The sequence below is a fragment of the Tasmannia lanceolata genome, unplaced genomic scaffold, assembly GCF_043159265.1.
Source record: "Tasmannia lanceolata isolate RefF3 unplaced genomic scaffold, GAP_Taslan_0.1 ptg000015l, whole genome shotgun sequence".
Taxonomy (NCBI): Eukaryota; Viridiplantae; Streptophyta; class Magnoliopsida; order Canellales; family Winteraceae; genus Tasmannia; species Tasmannia lanceolata.
In genome coordinates this window covers 21,393,444-21,415,641 of record NW_027518692.1, presented here as the reverse complement: position 1 = coordinate 21,415,641, position 22,198 = coordinate 21,393,444, and the positions used below count along the sequence as shown (strand labels likewise).

Here is a 22,198-nt window from a genome sequence, read left to right as displayed (position 1 = left end):
AGTGATTGGAGTCCTCCCGAGGTAGCTTGGGTGATTTGAACCGAACGGAACCTTTCTTTGAGAAAAAATCATTTGTAGTGAAGATCAATTGGGAAATTAAAGACCTTACATTTAGTTGGGCTATAGGAAAGAAAGATTACTGGGGATTTTCAATTCCAGATCTTTATTGCTCTGTTTGGTTGGCAAAGGTGGGAAGATTAGCAGCGTTTCAAACGCCGCTGATCTTCCCGACATCTACCCAAAGCATATTTGGTTGCCAAAACTCCCTTTGACCACCAGACGTCATTATTAGCTTTTTTCCTAAGTGGCGACAATGTTTCCCCCTCTATCTTTTTTTTTAATGGAATTTGTGGAGAAGATTAGGAAAATATTCTTGTCTTATTATCTTTTCTCTCTTTCTCTCTCTCCCACCCTCTATTTTGGTAATGAGACCCCTACATCTTCCGCTAATCATCTCACGGATTGCCGAGCAACCAAACACTACTCACCACTCTTCCCCTAATCTTCTCCCCATCTTCCATGCTTGTCTAATTCCCTTTGACTTCTTCTTCTCCTAATCTCCCAGCCAACTTCAAGCAACCAAATAGAGCATATAGGAAATGAAAAGAAATTATATGGAAGATGCCCAAAAGAGAGAAAATCTTCTAAATGGATATATCTGTCATCAAATTGAATTTAGATGAGTCCTCAATGAAAAAACTGGGACCAAAGAGGTAAGAGGACTGCTTCAAAAAGGCAAGGGTGAGATTGTAAAGGCGTTTTCCATCCTGATTGGTATCAAGGAATCCCACAAAGCAAGGCAGGATCTCTTGTCACCCGATTACATTGGTGACATAGAATCCAATTTAATCTTTCAGGGGCTGAGCGAAGTATAAAACTATGATGATTGGCAAACACCACTTACAATGTTTTACATGTCGGTAGAGGAAAGGAGTTCTATTTTTCCCATGTGAACATAAGGGCTGAAAAAAATAGTGGACTCTTTACCCAAAGATGTATGTAGAGATTCGTTAGTGGTGCAATCAGTGCCCCACTCATAATCTTTGCTAACATTTCAAAACCAAAAAAAAAAAGTGAACTAGAACCCTGAGGGTTGCACTAGTAGTCCAGACGCTTGGATAACCCTCCATTTTAGGAAGCTTAATTTAATAAAGTGAACTACTAGAACCCTGAGGAATGGACTCGTAGTCCATACGCTTGGATAACCCTCCATTTCGAGAAGCTTAATTTTCTGCCAAATGTTAGCCCTTTGGGATTTTAGAGGAACCATAGTCCTCAAACTTATTCCATAATATTTTCATTTCCTACAATCCTCACACAAAGGCAGGGGACAAAAACAACCCGTTGATCCGTTATTCTATTTGATGAAATCTAAACAAATGTTTCTGGTGCGTTTTCATGATGATTGATCACAGACCCAATTTTTTTCACTTTGGACAAATTATATAACCAGAGAAAGATCACACAATAGCGAAGATTTAATGGTGTAATACACAGAAACTCGCTAACAGAACCTGCAATATAACTTAATAGCTGGTTTTGAGACCAAGGAAAACAGCAGGACTGTCAATCCAGAAACCTCACTGGAAATAGAATTTCAATATGCATGCAATTTCTGTCATTTAGAACAATGTGAATTCATACCAGTTAGATCCTCCATGTTTGCAGGCTTCACGTCAACAATATTGAAGCTCTGGTTGCTTATTTCCAGATTCCAAAGATTTATTCGAAGGTCATCTGCTGATATAAAAGTCTCGCCGTCGCTGAAAATAAATAAAAATGAGCTATAAGCAATCTTTGAGTGCCAAGAAGGCAAAGAAGTTATGCAGACCAGAGTAAAAAAGCACATGTATGCAGCATATAACTAAGAATACCTATGAAAAAACCAATGCAAGATTTCGTTGATTCGTGACTCAGAAAGAGCACAGTGATGAAATTATGGCATTTAAATAATTTTTTAATTTAACGGGTTGTTAGAAAGTGCATCTTTCCCCAAGTTTAGTAGACCGAATAAGTAGTGGTACACACTCATGCCCAATACGAAAATTTAAATCTAGGACAAATACTGCTTAAAACCTGTGTCTTTTAGGTCTGCTCAGAGACCACAACAATAATTTCAGGCATCATTTTTCAAATACTTCTACCCTACCCTAAAGCGTTCTGGAATTTGCCTCTTTCCAAATGAGCCAAAAATTGGAAGGAAGAGAATTGCTTTTGTTTCAAACTGAGCGCAGCCAGAATTTCCAATAAGCGGTGATACTAGGGAGGCCCTAGCAGGTTACAACAAGAATTGAATAATCCAAAAAGAAAAAAAAATCCAAACATGGGAAACAAAATGACGGTGTCAAGTGATTTACCCACCACTAAGGGAGAAAAGGTCCCACAAAGCCCAGATAGCCCAGGCAAACCCCTACAGGAGAGGACAGTCGCTGTTGCGCTTCCTAGAAAGAATTGACGAACTCTAAGGCTGTGATAAGTGGACACGGACACGAGTGTCGCGTGTCGACACGGACACGGCAAACCCCCAAAATTTAGAAACGTGGACACGGCTAAAATAGAAAGTATATATAATCATGATCTGTGGATACGGATTCGTGTGTCAAATTTGACATAGATACAAGTTGTCTGACACATAATGTCACACTTGACACAGTACAAAAACAAAATGTCATACTTGACACAGTACAAAAACATGTCCACACGCCCACGTGCAGGACACGTGTGTGTTGGCAATAACTTCAAAGTGTCGGCTAAATCATAGCTCTAAGGTAACTACCACAAATTTTATTTCCATCCCAGGTTCAACCAAACTAAAGAGATCTTTAATAGCTCTCTTAAGACCAGGCTCATTCACACAACATTCTGGAATTTTATCTTCAAGATAATTTGGAAGACAAAGACCTGCACTGAGGATTTAGGCACATGGTTTTAAATTTCGGCTGAAATATTTCGGTTTCGGTGGAAAACGAAACGAAATTCACAGTGAGTCGGAAAAGTACCAAATTCGCCGAAACGTTTCGGAAATTTCGGTGAAACGTTTCGGTGTAGTACAAAATTTCACCCGAAATTAACGTTTCGGAAATTTCGTTGAAACTTTTACAAGATTTCGTCCGAAATTTCGTACCGAAACCGAAACCGAGATTTAAAACCTTGTTTAGGCATCCTCAGATCTTCCTAAGGAAATTTTCAGATTCCCTATTGAAAGCTTGCTTTCCGAAGAGGAACATCTGTTATAAATCATATCAGGATGTTGAGATCTTGATCTAGAACCAATAGGGAAAGGAATCTAATAATTTCCTTCTTTTTTTTTTGAAATATCAAATCTAATAATTTCTAATACTAATTCTTGTAGCTCTTGATACCAAACATGGTGCGGAACTAATATAGAGATGTGCTTTACTCTTCCTCTATACAAAAAGCATCTAAATATAGTCGATCTAGGGTTTGTATGATCTTTCTAAAAATAGATTCACACCTAGCCTTCAATATGCCTCAAAATTTTAGATCTTGATTAATCTTCAATCCAAGGTGAAATCAATCAAATCCAACCATAGGTCCTACCATTCAAAAAAAAAACCCATAGGTCCCTCAAATCAACCTAATTTATGAATCCAATGGTTGGGATTGACTAAATCCAGACTACTGATTTAGGATCAGATCCATTTAGATTGATTCTTTTAATAAAAGTAAAGCCCCAGCATCCACAAGAACTTTAAATATTGAAATCAACAAGATCATAACAGGTCACAACATCGACAATAGACATTAACCATATCGGTCATGGGTCCAACATCAGATTATATCACTTGATTCCTTATCAAGTTTTGAGTCTAAAACAATATCACATGGGAATTTTTGAAACTTAAAAACACAGTTTCAGAGGGAATTTCAAGTTCCTGGTAATAAGTAGAGATACATGTAGATATTACCTCAGAACAGAAGAAAGAAAGATATTCTAGGGCATCACACCTAAGATCCAAAAGCCACACACCATTGGGCAATCACAACATCATATCGTGGTTAAGAAATTACAAGTCTAAAACAATGTCACAGGGGAACTTTTGAAGCTTAAAAACAAAGTTTCGGAGGAAGCTTCAAGTTCCCAGTGACAAGTAGAGAAACCTGTGAATATTACCTCAAGATAGAAGAAAGAAAGAAAGATAATCTAGGGCACCACACCTAGGATCCAAGGGTCTCACACGAAAGGGCGATCACAACATCATATCAACATCAAGAAGAGAAGAGAAGAAAAGTTCTCCACAAGTAAATGCTCTAAGTTTGCATTCATGATCAATGTTTTGAAAATCTTACGATTTACGATTCAAATCGTACATCCGATCGCATAGACAACGATTCAAACTGCATAATTGAATTGAAATGCAACTAAATCGTGCAATTATAAATTGAATCATGCAATTTGATCTAAAATTGTATGATGCGATTCGAAATAACCGTCTACCGCTGCTTTTTTGTGGGGTTTCAAGAATATGTGCCCATCTTTAAATGACTTCAATAAAATAAAGAAAACCAAAAATCTATCATTCAAATCCCCCAAACCCCATCATTCTTCTCTTTCGAACTGTTCCCCAAGGAAAACGGAGGAAATAGAAGACGAAGGAGGATGAGAATAAGATGGATAATTCGACTATTCATTTCCAATTTGCAAAGCAGTTCGCATCTGTTTCGAAGAATAAGAATTACTTGTTCGCAGCCCTTCATGTGTAGTCTAACAACGGCCAGAAGCTATGTTTCTATTTTCATGCATTCTTTTTTTTTTCTTGAACCCCTCTTCGAAGTTGTTTGGAGGTTTTTCACCTTTTTTTAACCTGTTTGAAGTTGTTCAAACAATAGTTAGCAAAACATTATATGCCAAAGAAGGGGGGACAGGAAACTTCGACTTCATTACGATATTGGACAAAAAAATGTAGTAGAAAAGAGCCAAACAAACAGAAACGAAAAAACGAGTTCCCCCCAGACCCCTAACCTCAAGATCTAGTTCTACAAAACATATCGGTTGCTTTCATTGTTCCTATTCATACTAACCACTAGTAGAGCAAGGGGAGAGTGACTAGCGACGATAGGGCTTTGGTAACCAGAGGAGTAGTTGACTAGTAGCCAGCTCACTGAGTTCAGCATAATGCCATTTTACATACATTACACATCACCAACTGTAAGCAATATCCGTCATGGTTTTAAATTTCGGCTGGGACCGAAACTGAAAGTACCAAAAATCGAAATGTTACATCATTTCGCCGAACTTTCATGGGTGCTGAAATTTACAAAATTTCGGTAAGAAATCTCTACCAAAATCTTGTAAAATACCGAAATTATTTTCCCAAATTTTACATGATTTCAGCCGAAAGCGTCCAAAACCGAAATTTCAAACCTTGATATCAGTAACCCAGTAATCACTAATACAGAATGTCATAGTTGATGACCTTGGATCCATAAGAATCAATCAGGATATCAAAATTTTGATTTTTAGATACATGGCATGCTTTTCGTTCAAAATGAAATGGCATTGCAATTCATAAATATCTTTCTTGTCAAGACAAAAAAAAATGACCGTACCGATAAAGAAAACACTAGTTTTAGTTTGTATAGCCTCTTTGAGGTCACATGCTGAGATAACCTATTATAGTCAGCCAATCAGCTACTTTTTGAATCCAACAGGAAGGAGTAACTGGGAAATAGATAATATACATTTCCAAGCTAATATTAGGAAAGAGAAGAAACACCTCCCAATAATTTCTTTAAAACATTTAACCAAACGATCGAACAAGAATAGAACAAATAAAGCAAACATGGAATGAACTGCTGTTTAAAAAATAAAAAAACATGAATGAGCATAAAGTCTAATATATAATGAACAAAATCCAACACGCAATGAAGCTTAAGAAAAATACACTAAATAAAACAAAAAATAATTGAATGCACCTGTTATTTGAAATAGAATTGATGTGATAGTCATGAGCATGAGCATATATTCTTCGACATCTAGGAACAAGGTTTGTCTCTTGGCTGGCCACCTAAATATATAGAGCCACACATGCGGTAAGGAACAATGCTGCCGATCAAACATAAGTACAAGAAGCTATGGAATTATTGCAGAAAACCAAATGCAAACCCTTCATCAATATAACGAAGAATGTCACAAATTCTTGATGCGGGCTTGAAAGAACCCATCAGTGCATGATGATGAAAATAGAAATACCAAAAACATTCAATTTTCACCATGAGATTTAGAATCTATTGCAAGTGGTATAATGTGTGGGGTGCTGACACTAATACATTATAATTTCTTTAGATAAAACTACTGCTGTTATGTGTATCAGTTGGTTGGGCTGAGTACAACTACCACGGGCAAATGTAGAGATGGGATCCCCCCAGGGGGGAATAGAACGTCATTGCTCGAACAAGTGTATGGCCTTTCTGAACATCCACCATTGGGGAGGCACATTTTTGGGCTAGTTGATATACTTGAGCCTGCAATGCTACCATTTCCCAAAACTTGTGACGGGTCCACATTCATGTCACATATTTTCTTCACCTTCTTTTCCTGAACCTGCCAGTATTCAAAAACAAAGAGAAAAAAACATAACTCTTAGAAAATTAACAACGTAAATAATCGGTTTATTAAAAGAAGAAAGACTAGTACAATGAGAGGATAAATCAAAAAAGCTGCCAGTGTTGAAACATGGAGACGCAGAAAAAAATGTCGGTTACTTAGAAAGCGATAAGAACATGCCCCAACTCATACAGAAGTCCAAGCTCATTATTGTCCCAGAAAGTACAATTTCCAGGATGCATGTTCCTATATGTGATTGCAGCATGGAGATGAAGAAGATTGAAAAGCAAAAATGTAAATGATGCAACATAACTAGATACATGGAAGAACAAATTCAAAGGAGACGCCAAGGAAATCAACAACAAAACAAAATTAATGCCTTCATAGACCCGCCAGAATAACAGTGCCACTTGTAAAATAATGTCATGAAATTTTAAGCAGATACTTGACATTTTGGGATTTGGACCCCTGACTTTAATAGACAATGTATATTGAGTATAAGTAGTGTACATTACACACGATTTAACATGTGCTACATAAAAATGGACACAAAAAGATATCTAAAAGAAGGAACGGCATACCACTTTGAAGTAAAGAATACTTGAGTAGTGCTTTGGTGTTTTTTTATTCGAAGGAATTGGGTTATCTGAAGTACTTCGTATTGAATTAAAGAATATTTGCGAAGTGTTTTAGTGTTTTGTATATGAAGCATTTGGGTTATCTCAAGCATGGTTTTAAATTTCGATCGAAATCTGAAATTTAGGGTTTCGGTCGATAACGAAACCCAAATCGATTATACCCGAAACGGTAGTATATTTCGGCTGAAATTTTGACCGTGCGAAATTTAAGGAGTTGGTGTACTGCGGATAATTTTAAGTTCAAAAGTCTAATTGTTTGGCGGGATATTTTGAAGGTTGAGATTTTATTTAGGAAAGGTATACGCTTTAAGGTTTATGTTGGGGATAGAATCCGTTTTTTGTCAGATCTGTGGTGCTCGGCAGTTCCTCTTAGGGTATTGTTCCCTAATCTGTTTCTGGTGTCTACTTAGAAGGTGGCTTTGGTGGCGGATTGCTTTGAGAGGGTTAACTCGACAGTGTTTTGGAAGCCGAAGTTCGGAAGAAACGTTTTTGATTTAGAGTTGAATTCAGTTATAGAGTTGATGTCTTTGATTGAAGGGTGTTATATTAAGAGGAGGGGGGTTGATTCCCATGTGTGGTTTTGGTGTACATCCGGATTTTTCTCTGTTAAATCTTGTTATCAACATTTGGTGTGTAGCGAAGTGGAGCCACTATCTGCTTCGATCTGGAAGTTTTCTTGCCCGCCGAGAGTTTCTTTTTTTGGCGTGGGCAGTATGTTGTGGTTGTACCCAGACAATTGAATTTTTGAGGAAGAGAGGGATGATTTTGGTAAACCATTGCCCTTTATGTTTATCGGATGACGAATCCATTGATCATCTGTTCATTCACTGTAAGTTTGCTACAGATATCTGGAGCTTTATTCTATCTCGCTTTGGGGTATTATGGGTTCTCCCTAACACCATATCAGATTTTATTAAAAGTTGGGAATGGTGCCCTTGGAAAAGAAGGGGTAAGATGCTGTGGAAGATGTGTTTGTTGGCTTCATGGTGGTTCATTTGGAAGGAAAGAAATTCCAGAGTATTTGAAGGTGTGGCAAAATCGTCTTATTGGATATTTATCAAGATCATTGCAGCGGTCATTTCTTGGGCTAGAAGCCTTCCTCTGTTTCATTTCGTCTCAGTGTATGATCTATGGGAAGGTTGGCAGATTATTTGCAAGGAGGGGTTGGCAAAATAAAAATTAACCAATCCTGGCTCCCTCCTCCAGATGGGATGTTAAAACAGAATTTTGATGGATCGTCTCTTGGCAATCCTGGTGATGCAGCAATTGGGGGCTTATGCAGATATTCCAAGGGGGATGTTCTCTGGGCGTACTCGGGCCCCATTGGAGTGGCGAACTCTAATGAGGCGGAAGTGAGAGCAGTCCATTGTGGGATGAAGCTTTTGGATAATTCTTTGTTAGATAAGGTGATAGTGGAAGGGGACTCCTCTAATGTTGTCCGTTGGCTTCTGGGTGCGGCTTCTCCTCTGTGGCATTTTCTATCTTTCTTCGAGGAAATTGATGATATAGTTATTGACTCGTCTATAATGTTTAAGCATGTGAGGAGGTCTGTTAATTCAGATGCAAACTCCCTAGCAAGGGGTGGTGTTTTTAGGTCTAATTTGGAGTGGTTTGATTATCTCCCACCTTGATTTTGTATTTCCGTTTTTTCTCTCTCTGTAATTTGCTTGAACCATCTCGGTTCGTCTTTTAATATATTCTCATTTTACCGTCTCAAAAAAATCTCGATTTTTTATAATTATTTAACCGTTGAATTGATTTCATCATATTTCAGCCGAAATTCCAGTTTCGGCGAGGACCGAAGCGCATCCTGAAACCGAAATTTGAAACCATGATCATAAGTACTTGCTTCTGATTGAAGTTGCTTGTTCCAAGCAAGGTATCTTTATTTCTCAATGCAAGTATGTATTGGACCTCCTTAATGACACATGTTTACTGGGTCAAAGCCGGTTGATAATCCTCGTGAGATTAATCATCATCTCTACAGTACAACTGCATGACCCTAGTCATTATTAACGGTTGGTTGGGAAACTCAGGGTGCGTTCGGCAACCATTCGGAAATGGGCTTTTCCGCATTTTTTCAGTTGGAGAAAGAGAAAAACAAAAGAATGGCATTCGGTTCAATAAAAACTGGCTCATTTTTCGGTGGCCAACTCATTAATAACTCTAATTATTTAGAGCGATAATTTGTCGCTTTAAATATCCAGAAATGTTGTTATTCGGGGATAATATAACCCATCGTTTACTCTTTCCCCTTTTCAGTTTCCTTCTCGTTGAAACCGCGCCGAAACCCTCGACAATGGTACCAAGCTAGGGGGTTCAGCTCTCCCAATCGAGCTCTTTTTCTAGATCTTTCTGTCACTCTCTCTACGTCTGCATTTTTGTGATTTTTTCCACCCTTTTTCTGCTCCCATCCATCCCTCTCGAACCCACCATGGTTTTTTCTCATTCTCTCAAATTAGGGTTTCACTAACAGAAATTTTTGGAGATTTGCCAAGGGCATGACGATTGATTGCCTGAAAAATCATTTTGCTTGTGATGCCATTGAGGTTTTCTTTTTTATTACTTTGCTATACCCTTTTGCTGTAGGAACAGGTTATTTTGTATCCCTGTGCACATCTTCCATCCCTGCTTTGTTATTAGAGAAGGACCATCTCATCTATCTGTATCTTTCCTGCCCACACACGAGAAAAAAATCAGTGAAATCGTGCCCAAGCCTCTCATTCTCCTCTTATCCTATGGATCATTTGAAAGCATGCCCAAACCCCTTTTCTTCTAAAAACTTTTGCAAAGATTCTTCATTCAGAAATAAATAAACCTCTATCAAATCTACCCTTGCCAAACAGAGATGGTCTGAATTCAAGAGACAAGTCTGAGATTTTGGGAAATGGGAGATGGCTTTTAAACATTTTCCTGAAAATGATGGTAAGAGAAGGCAAATGGATGGAAGGAATGATACAGATCATGGTGCAATTCAAGTGCCAAGTGCGTGAATGTTCCAGATTGATGATTGGGCAGCCCAGTCAGTTAGTCTTCCCCTGTAATTGAATGATCTTAACCATCCGATGTAGGGCATACAAATGGACATGAAGCCAGAATCCTTTTTTTTTTTTTTGCTGCAGCCAAACTTCATTCTGTTGAAACAAATGGAAAAAATTGATTCATGGACTTGAGTTTGCCGAACACGATTGTGTTACCAGAAGCACTTAAAAACATGCATTCTGATTCTTGATTCTAGAATGAGAATCAACAGAGTTGTTGCCGAACGCACCCATATATGCTTGACTATCACAAGCTTGGAGCCTCGGACATTGCATAAATCATGTGTGCCTAGTCAATTCATGCACACTCCATGCCTAGTTCACGGGTCTCTAAAAACAGTCACAAATATTTCTGATATTTTCGAACATATCGCCATAGTTTGCGATTTTTGATAAACGATAAAATCCCAAAAAATTCCTAAGATTATGAAAAAATCATTGAGATGTCTTGATTTCCTGATATTTGTTGTCCTGATTTTGTTCTTAAATTTTTTTATTTGAATGGCATAAATTTTTTTCATAAATTTTATGTTTTTATACAATTTAAATACTTTATTTCTAGTTTTTTCTTTGATATAACCCCAAAAAGAAAGAAAAAAAATTAAAATATTCCGAGGCAAACCCTTCCCAAGAAATTTCCGAGACATATTTTTTAGACTATGTCCAAGAAAAGGGTCATTGTATCAAAATCACAAACATTTGGAGCTAATAGGATTTTGTGATGCGAACTGGGTTGGGTCCACCGAGATAGGAAGTCAACTAGAGCCTATAGCATGTAATGTTTGTCAAGCAAGAAACAATCACTTGTGGCTCATTCATCAGTTAGGCATTAACTGAGTTGGAAGTTACTGTTTCTATTCTTATGAAACTTCACTTTGACAATAAAGCAGCCATTCACATTGCTTCTTATCTGGCATTTCATGAGAGGACGAAGCACATAGAGGTCGACTGTCATATTGTGAGCGACCCGGTAGCTTCCAATACCATTGCCACACCATTTGTTCATTCTAATTCTCAGCTAGCTGATATCTTCACCAGAGCAACAAGTGTGAGCTTGTATTCACGATACTTTGCACAAGCTAGACATGTTTGGCATTTATGCAACAACTTGTGGGAGAGCGTAGAAGAATGGGTTATGGCCCACTAGACAAAGGTGTTTAAGTTGGGTAGTTTGTTTTAGGTGTATGTCACTTGAATTGACATTATTCAGGGAACACTCCTTAATGGCAACTATTGTTATTCTTTGTAAAGTGATTTAGGTGAATAAAATAGTTCGTGGAGTTGGGCTTTCGACCACGCGAATAGCTTTCCTTCCCCTCTTACTTTCTCTTCTTCTTCTTCCTATTCTCTTCTCTTCCCTAATTTTGGTTTATAGTTTCTCTACTTCCGTCTTTGTGTTCTACATTTATAACAATAGGTATGGGCCACACAATGTTTAGAGGTAGAATTATTTTTTTTTAATGGCAGTAGATTCATTCAAAATAAAAGGGAAGATCGAGGTGGTCAACCGAATTGCAACGCAAATGCAATGCAAGAAACAAACAAGATACAAAGAAAAAGAAGATAAAGATCAGGTAGGAAATCAAACATCTCCAACCCCTGTTTCCCCCCACCATCCCTGGCAACTCTGTCATCCACTTTGTTAGCGGGTCGGTTGTTCCTCCATGGAGGTTCGCCCAGTAATTTGACGAGATCCAAGATCACATAGAAGGGTTTTCTTTAACTTTTAAGCATACTAGAAGGTCCATTCATGGAGTCTACCTCCACGATAGTCACATTCATGCAATCTTTGTTCAAGCACTTTATTCCCTGATGAACTGCTCTAACCTCCACTTCACTAGCGTCTGCCCTCCCGATTGGACCAGAGAAGGCCCAAATGATTCTAGAGGTAGAATAATTTATATATGGGATTTTTGCCAAAAAGTCCCTCCTACAAAGAATATAAGCCAAATTGTCCTTAAAAATTTGATATTGTCCACCAAGTATTACTTTTAAAAAATTATTGCCACAAGGGCCCTAAACTAAACTGATGTTACTTTTTGTTGTAAAGACTTCCAAAATGACAAGTTTACCCTTCAAGCTAGCCCCTTAAGATGCCTTTAATAATTACACGTGCCTAGCTTTCCATGAAACTGTATATGAAGGGGGCCACATGATCCGAACCGCTGATTTGCTAGTTTAGTCTAGAAGACTACAAAATATAAAGTGGGCCCCATGATCCAAACCGCTGACTTGCTAGTTTAGTCTATAAGACTACAAAATATAAACTGGGCCACATGATCCGAACCACTGATTTGCTAGTTTAGTCTATAAGACTACAAAATATAGAGTGGGACTTGGGCCACATGATCCGAACCGTTGATTTGCTAGTTTAGTCTATAAGGCTACAAAATATAAAGTGGGCCCCATGATCCGAACCGCTGATTTGCTAGCTTAGTCTATAAGACTACAAAATATAAAGTGGGCCCCATGATCCTAACCGCTGATTTGCAGAGATCTTTGTACTCGTTATTTTTTAAACTCTTTTAAACCCTCTATTTTACATGAAATGCATTTGAGGGCTAGGATCATCCTATGAAGAAAAATTTTGGGGGACAGTGTATACACGCCGGTAATAACAAATTAACAGGCAGATCATCTAAATACATGGGCTCCACTTATTTTTTGTAACCGTGTATTTACAAAGCTATCATATAAAATCTGCTTTATGAGATCAACCAGTGAGACAATCTTACAAAGCTATCAATAAAATCTGCTTTATGAGATCAACTAGTTAGACGATCTTGACCCCTTCATTTGAACTGTTGATCTGATGGGTCCTCATAGGGAGATCCTGCGAGTTTAGGTTCGATGCCGAATAGGGACCTTAACCACCCGAACACTTTGTTTTCGTTGGGATTGAACAATGACAGGTTTTCATTGGAATTTCGTATGCACTGTTTGTTTTGGATTTTGAGAACCGATTATGTGCATCCGTCCGGAACAAACAAGCGTAAGAAATCCCAACGAAAACCCTACTCTCCCACCCCCACACCTCTTCTTTCCCACCTTTACATCTACCATAAGAAACCCAAACGGCAACCAGCAATAAGAAATCACGAGAAAAAACTTACCTTGGACAGTCCCTCCAATGGAGAAATGTCGATCTCGGCTACGAGGTGCAGGTTTAGTTTTGATTGTGAAGAGAGAATAGGAGTTAGGGTTTCATTTGTGAACAAGGAGAAGAGCGGGAAAGAAAATAAAACGTGGTATATTGGTTGAAAAAATACTTACAACTAAGGGTAAGTCTGTCATTTTAAAAAATTGACGGAGCAAACTAACAGCCGTGTCGTGGAGGGACTTGGCGGCAATTATTCTAAAAAAGCATTACCGTACAGCTAATATTCCATTCTCAAGGACTTATTAGCAACTGTATTATGAAGGAGGGACTATTTGGCAAAAATCCCTTTATATATCTATCATTAATGTGTTTATGATGGGATATAATAGTTTATATACTTATGTATTCAGATAGAATAGAGTAGTTTATATACATGTTATTCATGTATTTAGGACGGGATAGGATATTTTATATACCTGGTATTCAAGTATTTACAATGGGGCCCATCATAACAAAGTTATAATGGCATACTTGTAAATTTCATATTTTTACACAAAAGCGAGTTTATGTGGGATATCAAGTATTTACAATGGGGCCCATATCATAACAGAGTTATAATGGCATAATTGTAAATTTCATATTTTTACACAAATGCGAGTTTATGTGGGATATATCTCCACAACCCTACAAACTCCCTTCTTCCTCCCTCTTTCTTTCTCCTTCTCCCTTCTTCTGTACTCTATTGCCATGGTGTAGCTATAGATTTGATATTACAATTTTAAAAAATGGCACATGGCGAACAGAAATACGCCCCATTTTCAACTGTGCAGAATATCACTCGAATATTGACACCTGGCGATTCCTGTGGACCATCTTCTTACCCACTACCCATTAGCACGTCTCTATAGCATTTTGTGTTCCATGTAGCATGGAAGTGGCTACATTATGGTCATTTTGGTCACATTATGGTCATGTTGGAAAATAATAAGATTTTTTGAACAAAACACTGTGAACCAGTAATGGAGATGTAAGCTTGGATAATATGGTGGGCTTCCATTCATGAGGAGTTTTGACGAATAAGGAGAAGAGGGGATCGTTTGTTAGAAAGTGGTTCGACGGTTGGAGTTCAAGAGTAGTGGGGAGAGTCATGTCAGAGGCTCAAAGTAATTGAGAGATGGAAGCCCCCTCTAAGGAAATCCTTAAAACTAAACTTTAATGAGTGTTTTTGTTGGAAACCCAGTTTCTACAGGGCCGAAGAACATTTTAAGATCAAAATGGAGAGGTTAGATTGCTTTTTTCATGCCCATTAGGTGTGAGAGATTCAAGTGAGGCAAAAGATTTCGCATTACATCAAGGTGTTAACATTCACCATCCCAATTTTTATGCCTTTAGAGATCGAGGAGGATTCACTTAATGTAATTAACTAGATGTGTTGTGGGCGGGCTTTAGTATCCATGGAGATAGACAAATATGATTTTAAGAGATTCTTGACAAAATGTTAGGTTTTTGGGTTTCCATATTGATTCACAGATAAACAAACATGGAAATCGATTCTATAGCCAAAGAAGGGTTATTCAAGACAAAATTCACAACTAAACAAACATGGAAATGGATTGAATTCTATAGCTCAAAGAATGGCTATTCAAGACAATATTCACAAATAAACAAACATGGAAATGGATTCTATAGCCAAAGAAGGGTTATCAGGATTCTAGACCGTATGTCATTTCCGGCATCTAGATACCTTCTTTACTCCCTCTTTTTGCTGTAACATATTCCTTTTGTATCATAAAATATTTGCTATTGAACAAAAGAAAAAATATTATTCACTGCACTGAATTCAGTGAATTAAAAAGTATAAAAAATTTAATATGGCACAAGTTCCAATCACACAAGGTCATATGTCCATCTATGTTACCCTAATACTTCAAACTAAAAAATTACATGTTGCAACAGGTGACACATTTTCCCTTATTGAATATTCCTTAATAACTGTTTCTAGGGAGTGTCATAAGACCAAACCATGTGACACAGCTGGTTGTTGCATCGCACTGCATAGGCACCATGGTGCAAGATGTGCCCTAAATGCGAATGCCCGCAATTTAGACAGAGATTGTAATAAAGGCCGGGATTTGGCTAGGTGCTGGTTAAGTGGTGCAAGTGTGTGAAACAATGTACAATTATGAGGTGTGTTAACTTACCAACTTCTCCAGAAGCTTAAGCTGTTGAAGAAAGGCATTATTTATCTTTTATACTTTAACACTCCCCCGCACGTGTGGCCCACTTGGCAAACACGTGGCACATGTGGTCCAACTTTTGGCCAACCATCGCATGTGGATTTTTGCTATCCGGGAGGTTTGAACTCGAGACCTTTGCCTCTGATACCATGTTAACTAAGGATCATGTATGATCAATCTTAGCCATCCACATGACCACAATCCAACCGTAGATCTTTTGAATTTGAATAATAGCCAAGAATGGTAGATTGACAAGAATAAATCTAGTAGTTAATTTGAATATGAATAATGGCTTGTAATTAGGACGTAGATTAGGAGAGAATCTTTTTATTAGTTAAGTTGAATTTGAATAATGGCTCTCAATCAATTAATTTGAACTTGAATTACTTTAACACTCCCCCACACGTGTGGCCAACTTGGCAAACACGTGGCACATGTGGTCCCACTTTGGGTCGACCATCGCATGTGGATTTTTGCTATCCGGGAGGTTTGAGCTTGAGACCTTTGGCTCTGATACCATGTTAACTTACCAACTTCTTCGAAAGCTTAAGCTGTTGGAGAAAGGCAGTATTTATGTTTTACACTTTAACATGGTGATATAGTGTGAAAGTGAGTGTGTGCTTAAGTGGAATGCTACATAATCATATTGATGAATTGTCATTCACTTAAGGAGATGGAGTATTCTATAAATAGGTACGAGGGGATAAAGATTGGTTAGTTTTTGAATAATGTAATTTTTAGAGGCTTGGAGTTTGGAGGGATCTTGGAGGTGTGTTCCAAAGAGGAAGAGGTTTCATCTGCTAAAGATTTGCACCGTCATGAAGTGGTGTGCATTTCCACTTTGGTTCGTCAGTTCTTGTCGAATGCAAGATCTGACACCTTCATGGTGAGTAAATCTAGTTGAGAGCAAGATCACTTGAAATGTTGTAATTTTTCATTTCCTTTCTCGAAAATTCCATCCATTTTGTCGGCATTATCTTTCTTTTCTTCACTTTCTATTCTTAGATCTACAAATATGATACAGACCCCGGTTCGATTCCCGGCTGGTGCAAAGCAAATATACATTTACCATTCAAAAAGAATCTATGAATTTTCAGTTTGAATCATAAAGTTTTTGTTCGTAGATCTCGACTTTCATTCGTAGTTCATTGAAATAATAAAATTTTGGAAAATCATGTACATTTGTTGTAATCTCAATTTTCAGTTTGAATCTCATATTTCCATATCTAGATCAGATCAAAAACTTTTTCCAAATGCTTTCGCTCACCACTCTACATCAAATTGGTAGTAGAGCTTCCACTGCGAGTTACTCTGCGTCAAAGTAGTATCAGAGCCACATTGCAAGAGCTTCTGACACCTTGGTGTATCATGTTTTCCCATAGCTCTAGAATTTCCAACTCAGATATAGCATTCTAGCATTTCAAACTTTATAACCTGTTACAATTTGGCTCTGAAACCACTTCAATGCAGAGTAAGTCGCAATGGAAGATCTGATACCACCATTTTAATGCCGAGTAACTTGCAGTGGAAGCTCTAATACCTATTTGATGCCGAATAACTCGCAGTGGGAGCTTTGTTACCAATTTGAAATAGGGCAAGTCGCAGTGGAAGCTTCCGTTGATACCAATTTGATGTAGAGCAGCAAATGGAAGCATTTAGAAAAAGTTTTGGATTCGATCTTAATATGGGATCGATTTGAAATTTGCAGCAAAGGTACAAGATTTTCATGTAAAATTGGATTGAAATGAGAAGAAATCTGGACTTGTTTATTAAAACAGGTCTGGAATTATATTATTCCAACGAAGCACAAATGAAAATCAAGATCTACGAACAGAAACTTTAAGATTCAAACTGACAAATTCATACATCTACGAATAGAAAGTGAAAAAAAGAAAGATCATGTAGAGAAAATGGATAGAATTTCTAAGAAAAAGTACAACACAAGTACAACACTTCAAGCGATCTTGCACTCCACCCAATTTACTCGACAAGAGGAACGGATGGAACGAAGAGGCAATACACATCACTTCATGCATGTGCGAATCTCTATCGAACGAAACCTCCTCCTTCTTCCCTCCAAACTCAAAAGTCTCCAAAACATACATTCTTTAAAAACTAACTAATCTCTACCCCTGGCCCCTATTTACAGAAAACTCCAGCACCTTAAGCGAATGACATGAAGATGTGGCATTCCACTTAAACGCACACTTACTTTCAATTAACATCACTGCATTCTTATATAATTTTTTACACACTTGCACGATTTAACCTGCACCTAGCAAAACCTTGGCGGTTGATCCACGTCCACGCCACACCAAGGCTTGGCCCAATCTACATCAGTCACTCACCTAAACGCATTTGGATTCATGGATGCCCTAGGTATGATGCCATTAGTGAAGGCCACCTATGAGGCTATGACCAAGGTTTTAAATTTTGGTTTCACGGAAACATTTCAGTGCAAAATCGCGGCTGAAATCGAGGAAAGATTCTTCTTCACTACCGGTTTTTAATTTTCTTTTTGTTCTTTTTTAGAAATTTCTTAAAGGAATCTCGTTGTTCTTCTCTTTTCTACGAGTGGAGTTGATTTTTGTCAAGGTTTATATCGAAATGTCAACATGTCGATAAAAACTTTCATTTTTTATCTGAAAAGTTGCACGTTTCGCATATTTCGATAGAAACATTAATAAAATTTCATAATTTCATGCGAAATTCAAAAATTTCAGGCGAAACCTGGTATTTTTCCGAATCCAACTGAATTTTGTTTCATGTAGCAGCCAAAATTGAAATACTTCGGCCGAAACAAAATGTATCGACCAAAATTTAAAACCGTGCTTATGATTAGTAACAATAAGAACTTCTCAAATAAGTGAGAAATAATCTATCTCCCCCATATCTAAAGATTGGATTTATCAACCACTTACCTAAGAACATCTTCATTCTTTGAAAGATTGCAATATACAAATGGCAAACTACATGCACATATACAACTCCACTCAACTAAGCCTTTGTCCCAAACTAGTTGGGATCAGCTAATGAATCCTTTAGAAAATTTTCATGAAGAACGTGAAAGGATCTACCAGGCTCAAATTGACTAAGTCTAATCCTGACACTAGTTGGTTTCGTCTACATGGACAACATACTACGTGTATTTATAACACATACAACATACTACGTGTATTATACCATTCAACATATATATTTTTAGTGCTATTAATTATAAGAGGAATGATAGAATGAAAGGCGCCCTTACAAAAACGACTCCAAGGGCGCCCTGATTGGTCGGCTCTACTTTTTGCAACCGGATTTACAATCCCATCCGGTTGTGAAATTTGGTCTAATACGCCATTTTTTACAGGAGAAAGATATTTGCGCAATTAAGTCTCCTATTATATCTCTTTCTCTCTCATCTGTCTCGCGCAATTAAATCTCCTATCATCTCTCGCCCTCTTTATCCAATTAGAAGGTCAGGATCGTCCCATTCCCAAAAAAAGGGACAATCCGAATTCCCATAAAAAATTTACCCAATTTATGGTAAAAATTCGACCCGAAATCCCAAAAAATGACCCGAGTTGACCCCTGATTAGAGGGTCAAGATCATCCCATGTAGAGATAAATTTTGTAAAAATCGGCTTATTGGCCCACTCCGTAGTAATTACAGTTTGCAAAAAATCGTGAAAAAAAACTTGATAAAGAGGGCGAGAGATTATAGGAGATTTAATTGCCATGAGAGCGGGATGAGAGAGAGAGAGAGAGAGAAATAGATATAATAGGAGATTTAATTGCGTTTTAATGAAAACGCAAATCTCTTTCTCCCGTTAAAAATGGCGGGAGCCCTGATTGGTCGGCTCTACTTTTTGCAACCGGATTTACAATGCCATCCGGTTGTGAAATTTAGTCTAATACGTCATTTTACGGGGAGAAAGGGATTTGCGCTTTCATCAAAAAGCAATTAAATCTCCAATTATATTTCTTCCTCTCTCCCTCATCTCTCTCTCTCTCTCTCTCTCATGGCAATTAAATCACATATAATCTCTCGCCCTCTTTATCAAAGTATCTTTTCACGATTTTTTGCAAACTATAATTACTACGAAGTGGCCCAATAAGCAGATTTTTACAAAATCTCTCTCTCTCCATGGGACGATCTTGACCCTCTAATCAGGGGTCAACTCAGGTCATTTTTTAGGATTTCAGGTCGTTTTTTACCATAAATTGGGTAAAAATTTATGGCAATTCGGATTGTCCCTTTTTTGGGGAATGGGACGGTCCTGACCCTCTAATTGGATAAAGTGGGCAAGAGGTTATAGGAGATTTAATTGCCACGAGAGAGATATGAGAGAGAGAGAGAGAGAGATATATAATAGGAGATTTAATTGTACAAATATCTTTCTCCCGTAAAAAATGGCATATTAGACTAAATTTCACAACCGGATGGCATTGTAAATCCGGTTGCAAAAAGTAGAGCCGCCCAATCAGGGCGCCCTTGGAGCCGTTTTTTGCAAGGGCGCCTTTCATTCTATCATTCCTCTAATTATAATCTTAAAGGTAAATAACTACAAACTACATGCACATATACAAATTTATTTATAGTACATATTACAAACTAGATGCACATATACAAATGTATTTATGGTACATACTACAAACTATGTGTATTAGACCATTAAACATATATATTTTAGTGCCACTAATCATGAAAATATATAGATATGCCTAAGCCTACATTGTTCCACCATTCAAATATATACATATATATATATATATATGAGAATAGTGTTCCCAAGGTGTCACCTCATATATTATATGAGGTGGCGCTTAAAAACATAAGGGGCCCACTTTGTTTGGGGTAATCCAAACCACTCATTTGAAAGGCCCTTGGATGGATATGGTGCCTACAAAAAATCAGGTCCATAGGATCATCCTAACCCTTCCATTTATGGAGGTAAAAAATGGGCATATTTATGGAGGTTTATACCCATCCATTTCAACCTCCACAAATGGAAGGGTTAGGATGATCCTATGAAGTTGATTTTTTGGGCACACCCTATCTATGTGAGGGCCTATCAAATGAATGCTTTGGATCATCCAAACAAAGTGGGCCCCTTATGTTTTTAAGCGCCACCTCATATAAGCTATATGAGGTGACACCTTAGGAACTCTATTCTCATATATATATATATATATATATATATATATATATATATATATATATATATATATATGAGGAAAGTGTTGGTGAGCTTAAGCGCCCCAATCACATGGGTCCCACATTTTCTGTGGTGATCCAAACCATTTATTTGCAAGGCTCTATCATAGATAGGGTGTGTACCAAAAATCAGCTCCATAGGATCATCCTAACCCCTCCATTTGTGGAGGACAAAAATGGGCAGATTTGTGGGCAAATAATGTCTGTCCATTTTGACCTCCACAAATGGATGGGTTAGGATGATCCTATGGAGCTGATTTTTGGTACACACCCCATCTATGTAAGGGCCTTTCAAATGAATGGCTTGGATCATCCTAACAAAGTAGGCCCCAATGTGATTGGGCATTTAAGCTCACCATAAGTTTGGTGAGCTTAAGCTCACCAACAGTTTCCTCATATATATATATATATATATATATATATATATATATATATATATATAGAGAGAGAGAGAGAGAGAGAGGAAACTGTTGGTGAGCTTAAGTGCACCAAACTTATGGTGTGCTTAAGCTCCCCAATCACATGGGGGCCCACTTTTATGTGGTGATCCAAACCATTCATTTGCAAGGCCTTATGATAGATAGGGGGTGTACCAAAAATCAGCTCCATAGGATCATCCTAACCCCTCCATTTGTGGAGGACAAAAAATGGGCAGATTTGTGTCTGTCCATTTTTGTCCTTCACAAATGGAGGGGTTAGGATGATCCTATGGAGCTGATTTTTGGTACACCCCCCATCTATGTAAGGGACTTTCAAATGAATGCTTTGGATCATCCTAACAAAGTGGGCCCCATGTGATTGGGCGCTTAAGCTCACCATAAGTTTGGTGAGCTTAATCGCACCAACAGTTTCCTCTATATATATATATATATATATATATATATATATATATATATATATATATATAGACACACACACGCATACATATGCCTAAAGAACCAGTAAACATATAAATTTTAGTGCTACTAATTATGAAAAAATTTAGCTATGCCTAAAGTTTTTCTATCTTGGTTATCAGATCCTTGTGCAAGTAAACATTAGGGCTAGCTACCACGTCACCAATTCTATATAGCAACTTCAGTGTAAGACACTAAATGCAAAATAGAAAATCAAATCATCCATGCATACATCAATCAACTGATCCCTACAGGAACAAAAGATCAAAAATATCTAGTATTGAATGGTTCATCATAACTGATATAGAATAAGAACAAATTGAGAAGCATAGAAGCAAGTCTTTTAGCAGAAAATTGCAGGGGGGTGGAACCAAAACTCCATTAATTTAGTTTAGAAGCATCTTGTAATCACAATTGGTTCTGTTGTTTGAGATTTTTCACTAAATGGGAGTACATCAGACACCTTAGATCAAACTATGAAGATGGAGAACAAAAATTACTACAAGATAAATCTG

The 22,198-nt window shown here is 37.6% G+C and overlaps 1 protein-coding gene across 3 annotated transcripts in view; it reads right to left on the bottom strand.

The window, feature by feature from the left end:
• The window catches only part of LOC143845532 (serine/threonine protein phosphatase 2A 55 kDa regulatory subunit B beta isoform-like), a 38,269-nt gene that overhangs the window by 12,697 nt on the left and 3,374 nt on the right, over nt 1–22,198 (bottom strand). For 2 of the 3 annotated variants that reach the window (XR_013234472.1, XM_077353909.1), the window contains exons 5-7: nt 6,356–6,565; nt 5,938–6,029; nt 1,645–1,763 (exon numbers count right to left, since the gene is read on the bottom strand). Coding sequence is in view for 2 of the 3 variants with exons in the window: in XM_077353909.1 (XP_077210024.1) it covers nt 1,645–1,763; nt 5,938–6,029; nt 6,356–6,565 (421 nt within the window). In the remaining variant the exon portion in view is untranslated. The remainder of the gene's footprint in view (nt 1–1,644; nt 1,764–5,937; nt 6,030–6,355; nt 6,566–22,198) is intronic. The other variant, XM_077353910.1, reaches the window with a different exon arrangement.